Source organism: Gallinula chloropus (assembly GCF_964237585.1).
Source record: "Gallinula chloropus genome assembly, chromosome: 1".
Taxonomy (NCBI): Eukaryota; Metazoa; Chordata; class Aves; order Gruiformes; family Rallidae; genus Gallinula; species Gallinula chloropus.
The window spans coordinates 71853432-71865486 of NC_140085.1; the positions used below are offsets into that span (position 1 = coordinate 71853432).

Genomic DNA, 12055 nt, shown 5'->3' on the forward strand with positions numbered 1-12055 from the left:
ACTAGAATGAAAAAAAGATCCTTAGTTTTACCAAAAGGGCTTTATACATGGCACTCATCTTGAAATGCTCGTATTTCTTTAGGCTGTTTTGTAATGTAGGAGAAGTTGGTCATTGTCATCTTCAAGTGGTTTAATTGGACCTGTAGGTCCTTATCCAAAAAGTAATCACTTTTCATCATGGAACTTTAGTATTTATATCTTATCTGTGCTGCTAAGTTTATCATTGTAATATTTGACCTGGAAAGCTCACAAAGTACCACTTTGAAGCCTAATTTCAAGACATATTTCTTGCCAGAACATCTGCCAATGGTTGATGTATATAATGTTATTTGTTCCATTTTACAATCAGGTGTAATTAGTAACATTATAGCACTGAGAACTGATCCCTCCACATGCAGAATTTCCTTCCCATCTTATTGATCCAGGTAAGAGCCAAGGCAATGGATTACCAGTAGTACAGAGCTTCCACCCTTACAAGCTTGCGATTAACTTCAGTGAATTCAAGATTTGGCCTTGAGTTTATAGCTATTATAAAGCAGTTTTCTCTAGGCCCTTTCCAGAAACACAATGATGGAGAAACTGCTGTCTTTTTATTAAAAAATACATTAGGAAAAGGTACAAAACTTCTTTTTTTTTTTTTTTTTTTTTTGGTCTTACGGGGAGACTGTTACTCTCAATCTTTGGCCAAAACATGTCATTCTTGGTACAGATTATTTCTCTGTAGGTGGTTATCCATGACATTTCTTGTTCTTGGAATGCAAGCAACCACAGTCAACATTAGAAAAATCTTCTGTGCTTAATACACACATCTTACACTGTTTTCTGCAGACCCTTCACAAAAGAAGGCACTTTTAACTAAACGTAGATGGATGTAAACTTTGTCTGTCTATTGCTTGTTTTGATTAGGTATGTTTTTGTGCCCTCAAAGTAATTCATGGATATTTCTTAGCTGGGAAGAATATGCACTCCTGACAACGTTGGGAGATGTTGGGAGTGTTTAATTTGTATGAATTACTTTCTTTTCTGAGCAGAAAGGAGGAGCTTGTTTATGATACCCAAAGGGATGCTGCGACATCAGTGAACTTTCTCATATTTTCCAGGGAGACAAGAAGCTGATTGTAGTTGACATGCACACTAGGTTGAAGACAGCAGTAAATTGTGGTGACAAAGATAAGCTGCCTGTGAAGTGTCAGCTGTTTAGATGTTTGGAAATTGTACAACACTGAAACCAAAGCCTTCTGTCCTAACTTCTATAGCACAACTCTATCCCATCCAAAGGCCAAGTGGCTAGGTAGGGATGTGGTTATGGTGCAGCAAGTCTAAACCTCCTAAAAGCTCCCTGACAGATGTCCCTTGATGTATCAGCCTTGACCCTGGTTGTATAGCCTCTGTGGATAAAATATAACTGGAGTGTAGACAAAGAAGTCTATGTAATTGTATGAATGAACGGCATTGTTTGCAGGTTAGGGGACAGTCTGAGGGCTCAGGAGGAGCGTGGTGCAGCAGAGAGCCATCACTAGTGAATGTCAGAGATACTTCAAGGTTATTCTGTGGTTCTTAGAATTAAAAGTGGTATTTCTCTTTTTCCTTTATTTTCTTTCTCCTCCTCCCCACTCCCACCCAGTGCTATAAGGCCCTCACTTTGCAAGTAGAGGATAGGTATGTGATGTGACTGACAGGTGCTTTACAAGTGTGGAGCTTGAAGTTGCATCACTGCAACCATAGCTTGACTTGGAGTTTCAAAGTTACAGCTCTGTGCTATAGGAGGGAAACTATTACTGGGTAGGATAAACTGTGATCTTTAGAACAGAATTACACTTTCTTTGATGTGGTTTAGTTCAGCATAAGCATGGCTTCAGTTCAGTGTGTTCTCGGTCCTTCCTGTGTTTTAGGGAAATGGGAGTTACTGGTTAAAAACGAGCTCAGTTTCTCCGAGTCTCAAGTGTTTTGGACCTATTATTTCATGGAATTGTTCACAGGCCTTCATGGAAGGCTTTACAGTCTATTCTTGAAGGTAGAAACATGTTTATCTTTGCCTCTCCATGCAGAGGACACGTTTGTCTTTGATCTAAGCAGCAGCTTCTGACTTAAGTTATTTTGTGCCGTTCAGTCAATTATCTGATGAGAACAGGCTTTAAATTTAAGGTGTGTACTGAAACTGCATATTGATTCCAGGGATGGTAGTGATGCCTACCATTTAGGGAAGGTGCTAAACATGACAGAGGTGATGTCATCTATTGGCAAATGATTAAATATGACACTGCAGCTGGAAGAGTAATTGGCCTAATGTTTTTCTCAGCCTTTTTAACATTGATGACTCAATGCCAGACGCTCAAAATTTTGTCAAGTCCAGTCTCTTACAGATATGCTAAAAAGCCAAGGTTTAAATCAATTATGTCTTTAAAAAAGTCTAATGTAAGCATGCAAGTTTGAAAGTGTGATAGAGAATGTATTCTTAAAATGCCCACAGAAAGAAATTGAAGAGCAGCCACACTTTATTTGGTTTAGCCTAGTCTTCATTCAACTTCAAATAAGCTTCCATCCATCCTCTTTGTGAATTCCTCTCTGTTAGTAAAGAATTGAATGCTGTATTTATTACAAAATTAGTCTCTCATCTTTAATTATATTCTGCTTTTCCTCTCCATACTGTGTTAATGGGTGTGTGCATGCAACGTGTGATGGGGTAGGAGAATACTCACCTCATTTTATGGTGAGGAGGGTTGTGTCTGTGGCAGAGTAGGATGTTTAATCTGTGGCATCTGTATTGTCCCTGTCACTGCTGTTACCACGATGCCTTCCTCTTTTAGCTAGAGTTCTGCCAGAAATACTTATGTTGAAGGTATATGTTGTCTTTTCTGGCAGTTTAGGGCTTGGCATGCTTGCAGTAGCACGCTTCTCACTGTGCTGTGTCACTGCAGCTGGCGTCGGTGGGGGTGCTCCTTTCCCAGCCCTGGTATTTCTGGGGGAGGAACGTGCTGCAAGGACGTGTGCTGGGGGCCTCTCCCTTGGTAACACATCCCCTCTGTGTTGCCACCTCTCGAATTGTTGGTTGCCAGTGAACTTGTGAAAGTTTGGTGAAGTCCTGTATGTAAGGTCAAGCTGAAGGGATGAGATGGTGTCTTCTGTAAGCGTGGGAAGAAGACTGAACGTTAGATTGCCTGTGATCTGCCTAGCTGGCAACTATCACTGGACAGGGAACATCCATTCTGATTTTATACAGTCATAATTATAACTTTATAATATCAAAGGTGGTTTTAATGTACACGAGGCACTTCTCATATTGTCCTTGAAGAATACTTGGCTAAACTCGAAGAAAAATTTAAATACAGTATGAATTGCTTAGAACTCTAGTTTGCTTTCCATGCTGGGGCTGTAGAGATCTTCATAAGCATTTAATTAACCCTTAAACATCTAAGGGTGCTCATTTTACAGGTGATTGCCCTGTGGCAGCATTGGATGGAATGAGTTTTATGATCTTTCATGGTTAAAAGTAGCTCATGGCAAGTTAGGGTAATAAAAGCATAGAAAGAAACCCTGTCTGGCTGGAATTTTTGTTCCTCTACACTCTGAGTGGTACATGCTGAAAAAATGATTATCCACCAAATGGGGAAGTCTTTTCTTCTATTGCTTTGAAGCAAAATAATGTGCTGACACTTCTCTTTATCTACTCATTACTTTTTTGAAAGCATTAATTAAAAAAAAAAAGTAACTTCATATGTGGATCTGGAATCAGTTCCCTGAAATGAATGCTCAATATAAAAATCCAGTAGGTAAAGAGAAAGACATTTGTTACATAGCAGCTGGCATAAATCTTGCTTCTAATGAGGATAAAATCCATGTAAATGAATCATTACAGTAAATTGTTGTAATTAGGATTTATTCATGACAAAGGTCTCATAATTATATAATCAACTTTTAGTGTATTAAGATTTATAGTCTGAACTCTTTTATTCCATTTTATTCATTTAGAAGCAGAATTTTCTAGGGGAGGAGTGTTTTCAGGAAGCTCTCTTGCTCCATGCACTCAACTATAGATGGAATTTGATTCCTTTGCAAATATCATCTAATTCTGGCGTTGCAGAAGGCTCAGATTCTCCTCTGGCAAAAATAAAACTCTTCTCATTTTAAAAGGTCTCCCCAATCTTCAAGGGCTTTTAAGTGCCAGGTGTTTTATTAAGGGCCTTCCAACTTAATGGTAACGCAGGTAAGTGTGTGCACATCTTCCCAGTGTTGAGCACACAGCGATGGACCAACATGACAGAAAGCTACTGCCGAGTTATGACTGTCTGGGCTAAGAAAAACTGGCTTCTGTTTTTTATCTCAGTCCTTGCCAGGTGGATAGAAGCAGTATCGAGTATGGTAGCGGAGGGTTATGGTCATCAGCAGTCCAGCCATGAGCTGACTCCATCTGCTTCTGTGGAAGGTGGCGTGTGATGGGGACAGAATTAATTACTCTGAGCCCAACTGTCTTGGGCGCAGCTGAGACCCCCCCCAACAACCTGCCGTGGCAAAGGCTGAGAAGCTGAGGCTTTGTGTTTTCTTCCATCCATTGAAAAGAGTAACTTGGGCTGCTGGGCTGTTAGCCTGGTGGTTTCAAAGTCATTACCCAAAACAATTATAAAAACAGTTTCCGAGTTTCTTCTTGTCAAAGCTGTCTGTCTCCCAGTGAGATGCTTTAAACCACCAAAATAACAGTAAGGGTACAGCTGTGCTTTTGGGGAGCTAATAGCTGAAGGGAAGCTTGAGTAGATATATTGGATCTGACAGTTTCTGGCTTAAAATGTGAATAGATTTCCACCCCCACCCCCCCCTCAAGTTTTAAGAAATCTGGATTACAATTAGAAACTTCCTTGTCTCCTTTCCAAGTTAATGCTATTTAACAGTAGATTTTAAAGGCTAATTCTTGTGTGCTGTTCCTCATCCTTCCTGCTTCTACAAAAATTTAATAAAATCAGTCTTGCTGCAGTGATTTGGCTCTTTTTGGCTTCAAGGAAAGTTCTTTAACCACTGCAGTCAGAACGGCTAGAACATCCTCAGACTGGTTTTAATTACAGCAACGTCCGCAAGCGTCCCTGAAGCTTGGAGGACAATTTTACATTTAATTTCTGGCAGGTAGGGTTTTGGATTGACAGCCATATAGCTATAAGGGTTTGCAGGTTGGGTTGGGTTCTATCCCCTGCATTTATGCTGCAGTGCTGCACAAGCTTCGCTGCCACAGCACTTCCCTCTCCTGGCTTTCTGTTTAGACTGATGTCAAATATATCGAATCCATTTGTCCTGCATTCCCCAGCAAGAGTAAAAACACACCCAAAGTACTGGTACCCTATCCTGTCCTGCTGTTCTCCTGCAAGTATTAACACTCTGTTATGACCACCCATAAATAGTACAGAAGAGCACATTAACTCCTGTGCTTCATTGTGTAAAGTGTGCCCGATGGTGTAATCGGCTCATCGGACAGCTGCTCAGGTTTTTGCAGGTACTGCCAGAATCTAAAAGTGGTTTAACCCTTGTTTATAATTCTGGGTTTAGACAACTTGACAATTTTAGCTTTATAAGGGGAAAATAGCCTCTCTTCCCCAAACAGAAGAACATTCTTCTATAAATTAAGGAGTAGCTTGGCTAGGGTTATTTTGTTTAAAGCAAAATCAAAACCATGTCCTTTTGAGCACTAGAACTTTTTCAGAGATGATTCTTAAAGAATGTAGATTTTTTGTTGTTGTTGTCCTTTAATTATTTTTTCTCTTTGATCTTCCTAGAAGTCCAGATCAACTTAAGGCAATCCTTTTTCCTCCCCCCTCCCCATTTAATTAAGGCTGGGAATTCAGGTACACAAAACCTATTACGTTTAATAAGTTTGAGACCATTAGTGAATCACTATGCATGCACTGTTTTCTACTCTTGGCTAAATATAGAGGCAGGACTGGGTCATGGTGTCCTCGGCTGTTGCTGGTACCACATGAACTTTCCTACCCAAGCTGAGCTGTGCCTTTACATCTGTAGGGATTTTTGTACTCACTTTTCTGGGGCAGCTGCTCCTGAACATTATGGCTTGAATGTTCAGGAATTGGCTTCAAGTTTCCAGCCTACGCATGTGTTGGTGGGTAGTTTGGGGGCATTTGTCTTTGTGTCAGGGGTATATCTTTAAAGCTGAAGAGGTTTTTTTTCAGTTCTTGGTGTTCATCTGTGGCTATACTCTTGTCCTTTCTCAGCCTGGTTTGGGAAGTCTGAAAACGTTTAAATTAACTCTTATGTGGTAGCCTCTCAAATACAGCTGTTTACAGAATCACAGATTCACTAGGTTGGAAAAGACCTTTGACTTGATCAAGCCCAACCATACCTGTCTTCTACTAAGCCATATCCCTGACCACCTTGTCTACCCATCCTGTTCAACTCTGCCCAAGGGAGGGGTTCAGATAGTGCAGGTGCCCAGCATTCTCTATATCTCTCCAGTGCTCGATTCCCTTTTTTCTGATGCAAAAACTAATAGTCCTTAAGTGCACTGCAGATTTTATTCACTATTGCACATTATGTCCTATGCCACCTTAAGTAATTGAAATTACTTCCCTGCAGCCACGCAAATAAACCAATTGCAGCATGCCCTAGAAATAACCTGAGCTGGGAAGCACCTACCTCAGCCTTTTCTGTTCTCTATTGGCCTTTTCATTTTATTATTTTTTTTAATTCAATCAACTATATACAAACTTTCAAATACCATCCGACTTGATCTCAATTAATGTATTCTATGCACAGTCTGTCAGTGGAATTTCATTTTGTTTTCAGTGTTGCTTTTGGACTCTAGTTGGAGAGACCTAAGATTTTTGATTTCAATCACCCATTTGTCTGCTAGAAAATTTGAAAGTCTAATCTCCTGCCCACCACAGTAATTAAAGATTGAAAGAAAGATTTGTCTTGCATACATTGCACATGCAATGAAGTAGGAAAATGTGCTGAGTTACACTTGTGGATTAAATAATTGATTGCTTTATGAAGCCCTGAAGTTAGCCACCAGCGTCTAGGAAAAACCGTGTTCGTTGTTAGGGGATGTGTCAGCTTTCTTGGCAATTGACTGGAAAAAATCTTCTAAAGCTTAATCCAGGTATCGCTGTAAATAAATGTCACTTCTGTCTCATGCAAGATTCATCTCTCTGCAGAGCTCTTCCGTGCGTGCAGTGTACCGCTGGGAGGGAAACACCAACCTGAACGGTAGCTGAGGATGTTTGTACCCATCTGGCAGCCAGCATGTAGTGTTGAGGGAGATAAGTCACTGTAAAGGATAGATGTTCTGGGAGGCCAGGTTGTCAGCTGCACGTGTGTACATACACCACCCCCACCCCCCATACCTGTCTGGCTTGTACGTAACGCCAGCATCCATCATCCATTTCAGATTGCAGTTTCTCAGCAGAACAGCTGGCTCTTAACGTTGGCTTTTTAATATATATGTTGGGTTTTTTAATGTGAGTCTCTTTGCAGGTTTTAAAACAGCTAGACAGTGGCCAACAGCCACAGTTCTCTCTCAGTAGGGCTTTGGGGAGGGAATGCAGTTACTCCACCAAGTAGCTTTTCAGCAGTAGAGAAATTCAGCTCCTTTGTCACCAGGCACAGTAGTGACTCCGCTCTTTGTCTGTATAAATTTTGGTCTTTTAACAGTGTGGAAATGTTACAGCACAGAAGTGATGCAGCACCTTTTGCTGTTTTTTTGAAGTTAAGTGCTTTGAAGAGTTTCACAAAACATGATGTCACCAGTACTGTGCCTCCTTTTCCTGGTGAGAGGCCAACTGCCGTGCTGATGCTGATGTAATTTGTTTGTCTCCTTGAAGAAGACTTTGCTGCATCTTCCTTTTCCCATTTTTCTCCTCCTCCGTTTTTTTTTTTAATGTTTAATTGGGATTCAGGACTTCAAAATTCCTTGTTTCCTTGAGGATGAGCTGGAGTTTGTTCCTTGTCAGAGGGTGACTTACAGTCGCCCTGGCATGGCTACATTCGTGTTCCTATGTATCAGTTTAAGTAAGGTATCAGCTGCTAGTTTCTGAAGTATTGGCTGTACTCCCTGAGAACATACATAAACCTGTTGGCATCTGATGTATTTCAAGTCATTAACTGGAGCATAGATTGGCATCAAGTGCCTTTGAAATTGCTCCTTGAGTGCATCTCTGATGTATTCTAGCTCACTGCACTAGCCCTGTCATCCTCTGTGGCATAGGCAGAGCTGGGGTGTGTACTCGTGGGCCCTGGTCTGTGTGTGTGGTGTACAGGGCAGACTGTAAACTCATGCTAAGTGACAGCTGTGCTGTGCACTCCTGAAAAAACCACTCTGAGGGGTACGAGGGTGTTTCTGCCACAGCTGGGCTCGCCTGCACCACGTGCAGCAAAGACCTCGGGTGTCGTCTTAAGCACAGTCAGATGTGGTGTGCTAGTTCCACAATGCTTACTTCTCCTTGTTTGTTTGTTTTTAATGTCTCTCAGGGTGTTTCAAAGATGACCGCATTGTGTTCTGGACTTGGATGTTTTCGACGTACTTCATGGAGAAGTGGGCTCCCCGGCAAGACGATATGCTCTTCTATGTCCGTCGCAAGCTCGCCTATGTCGGCGGTGATAGTACAGAGGGGAAGAAGGTGAGTAACGATTTGTTTTAACCTGGGACGTTTAAACTAACGTGGGACTTAGTGCTCTGGAGTACTTGACACATCTGAAGAAGTACAGACCAAGGATAAGGAATCTCCAGCTCTGCCCACCGCAGGAAGTTGTGCAAATATTGGCCCATAGAGAATTACTGTGGTTAATGCTGAGGACATCAGCAGCAGTGTAAACGAGCTTCACTATCACAGGCTGTCCTGGTTTAGCCTGTCTGGCAGCTAAAACAACCGCACATCTGTTTGGTTGTTGCCCCCTCCCAGTGGGATGGGGGAGAAAATTGGAGAAAAATGGTCAAACTCAAGGGTTGAGTTAAAGGCAGTTTAATTGAATAGAAAAGGAAGATGATAATAGAATATGCAACACAAGTGATGCATAGCACAGTTGTTCTCTGACTGCCCAGCTAGTTCCTGAGCCACGGTCACCCCCTAGCCAGCTTGCCCCAAGTTGTATGCTGAGTGTGACGTTGTATGGGATGGAGTATCCATCCCTTTGGTCAGTTTGGGTCAGCTGTCGTGGCCATGTCTCCTCCTGGCTTTTCGTGCACCCACAGCCTCCTTGCTGTTAGGGAAGAATGAGAAGGTGAAAGGTCTTTGACTTGGTGTAAATGTTGAGTAGCAGCAACTAAAACATTAATATGTTGTTAACATTTTTCTCTTCCTCAAACCAAATCACAGCACTATACCAGCTGTGAGGAAGAAAGCAAACTCTATCCCAGCCAAAACCAGGACACGGACTTGAGGAGATCAGAGAGTCTGCATGCTTTTATGGGAAGTTTTCATGTTGGTCAGCCTGCATTCAGGGAGAAAGGGAGGACATCTGTCCTATTTTGTGGTCATGCTTTATAAATTGAAAGTTTAAATCTCTAGAAAGGGAGAAATAAATGAAGATGAAAATTGTTGCTATGGTATTTCTAGAAGAACCCTTCCTGAGATACCGGAGTATCAGGAATGAACATCTATGTACATGCAGCCTTCTGGAGTTGGGATACGGTCCTGACGAACAGTGATGGAATGTCTGTATTCTCATAGTCTACAGTAAAGATAATTTGCTCTCCTATAGAAGTACTGTTTCTTGAAAACACATAATCGGGTAGCCTAATGCTGCTGCATTAGTGCCTGTACTTTCCTGTTGGAGATTTGAGAAACTTCTCAGCTTTTCATGGCAGTTTTCATCTCAGGTGGGGGAAACAGAACCAAAAAACGCGCTGGTTTTATTGGGAATTAAGGACATAGCTGTGGAGGATCAAAAGGAAGATAAACAGGGGAAGAAAAGATTATTAACTTCCTGACATATGTAAATAATTTGCACTGCTGTTTGATCACAGATACATGCACATGGTGTACATGAGAGTGTTTTTAACCAGAGTTGTTGGGCTTAAATGTGGTGACATAAGGAACCATAGTTGTCAAATCCCTTGAGAAAACGATCCTAGGAGATTTCCCAAATTTTTGTTGTCAATACAGGAAACAAGCAGAATTATCTTCTTTCTTCCCCCTATCCCTCCGAGTTCCATCATGATAAACATGGAGAAGGAGACAGCAAAATATTGTTCTTTCTCTGTTGGATCAGTGGTTTAGTAATCTTTGGCCAGCATACTTGGAACTTTAAGACTTTAGGAGGAAACTTTCATCCTAATCATTGTTTAAATGACTGTAAAAGGATTCCTGTGTCACATCAAACAATACTGTGGCTTTGTTCAGCCTAATAAAAGCCTGGTTGTTTAACCTCCTGTCCTTCCCAACAAGGAAGGTGAACCTCAGAGGAAGCCTGATCCACTTAAATTCATTCACAGACCCCAGATCAATCTGTTTAGCTTATTAATCATTTTAAAGTGTTTGAACCTCCCATGGAGAGGAGGCAGCGAAACAAACCCTTGCATTTCTCTCAGCTTTATTTAAGCCTCTTAAAAGCATCATAAATAATTTTTATTTGTGAAGGGGTTTGTAGGTGATAGCTGTTACAAAATCAGCGTTAGTGAATCAGCTGCCGTAGCACCTGAGATGGGAAGTGTGCCTTTTAGTGCACACAGGATTTTATAACTCCCCCTTGACTGCTTGTGCTTTGCTGAGCCTCGGAGAAATGAACCCTTCCTGTGACTTTGAAATACTTCAGATGCTTGTGGAACTTCAAAGTTTGATTCTTTGGTATCAGTGCAGCTCTCCTGTTTGATTTTAGTGGACTGCTTTGTAGTTCCAACTCCTTGTGTATCTCAGTTTTGAGTCTTGTCCTATGCAGTGAGATGCCAAACAACTACCTCTACTCTTTGAATTATGGCTGGGCAGGTCTTTATTTCCCTTTGTAGTTTTGGCCATTCTTTCTTGAAAGATGGTGTCCAAATACCAGAGTCACATCAATAAAATGGGAAGAAGCTAGAGACTGATTTTTCTAAAAGCCAAATATAACTTCAGGCATCCCTGCCACCCAACAAACTGTGTGCTCTCTACATCCCTAGAGGTAAACTGAAAAGGAGGATGAAGAGTTGGTTGTGATCATGAAGGGCTTGAACAGGAGGTGTGCTGTTGGCTCCTACTTTGTGCCCAAGCTGTGCTGAACATACTGGTCATGATTTCCTCCATGGGCCATGCAGAAGCTGACGATTATGGAACTGTAGAAACGGGTCTCTCTGTAGCCTGAGTATACAGCAAAGCAAGCTCACTGTAGATCACCCATAGGCGCTATGTACGTGCTTTGTGTTTGCCTGCCAATTGTAGGTTTTGACTGCAGAGTGCTGGCAGAGATGCGTGAGGTGAATCTTTTCCCTGTGACATCTCAGAGCCTTGCTTTATATTCATGGAAGTCAGGTCGGGACAGCTTTGAGCATGGTAATTTGCTGTAGGACTGATGCTGGTGACAACAAAAATGGGTTGAGCGGTGAGAGGGTGTTTGTCTGAATGCTGATAAGGGTGGTGTTTGTTTTCTGAGCTGATGGGCTCACGCAGCATGTTCGCATCATTTGCATGCCACGGAGTGATGACTCATGTCAGCAAGAGACAAGTGTCGATTTATCAAACGGTTTTCAGGCTTTGATGGCTGTTCTGTGTGGTTAAAAGTCACTCCTGCTTGTGGGGGTTTTTCTGTGCTTACTGAAGCTGAAGAGTGTTAGCAATAACATTTAGTTTTAAGTCGAAGTATAATGGAGGAGAAGCAGAAAAAAGTGATAGGATCAAGATTAGAGGTTCTGTTCAGTTTGAAGGCTGAATGAGAAGGGCTTTGGATGCAGCTTAGTCACAACAAATTAAAGCAATAAATCTCTCAATTTGGTGTGTTGGTCGGTGATGACAGTAAATTTCTCTGCCATCATAAATTTTATTTTGAAAGACCTTTGAAGTGTTCTGTGTAATAGACTTTCTGTTTGCTTCTCTTTTCCACCCCACCAATTTCTAAAGTGCACATGTATGGGTCAAACAGCAGTTAAGCTCTT

The 12055-nt window shown here is 41.6% G+C and overlaps 1 protein-coding gene across 2 annotated transcripts in view; it reads left to right on the plus strand.

Annotated features, from left to right (window-relative positions):
- The window catches only part of KIAA0930, a 68373-nt gene that overhangs the window by 21313 nt on the left and 35005 nt on the right, over positions 1-12055 (plus strand). For both annotated transcript variants that reach the window (XM_084273513.1, XM_084273512.1), the window contains exon 2: positions 8464-8612. In XM_084273513.1, coding sequence (XP_084129639.1) covers positions 8464-8612 — 149 coding nt within the window. The remainder of the gene's footprint in view (positions 1-8463; positions 8613-12055) is intronic.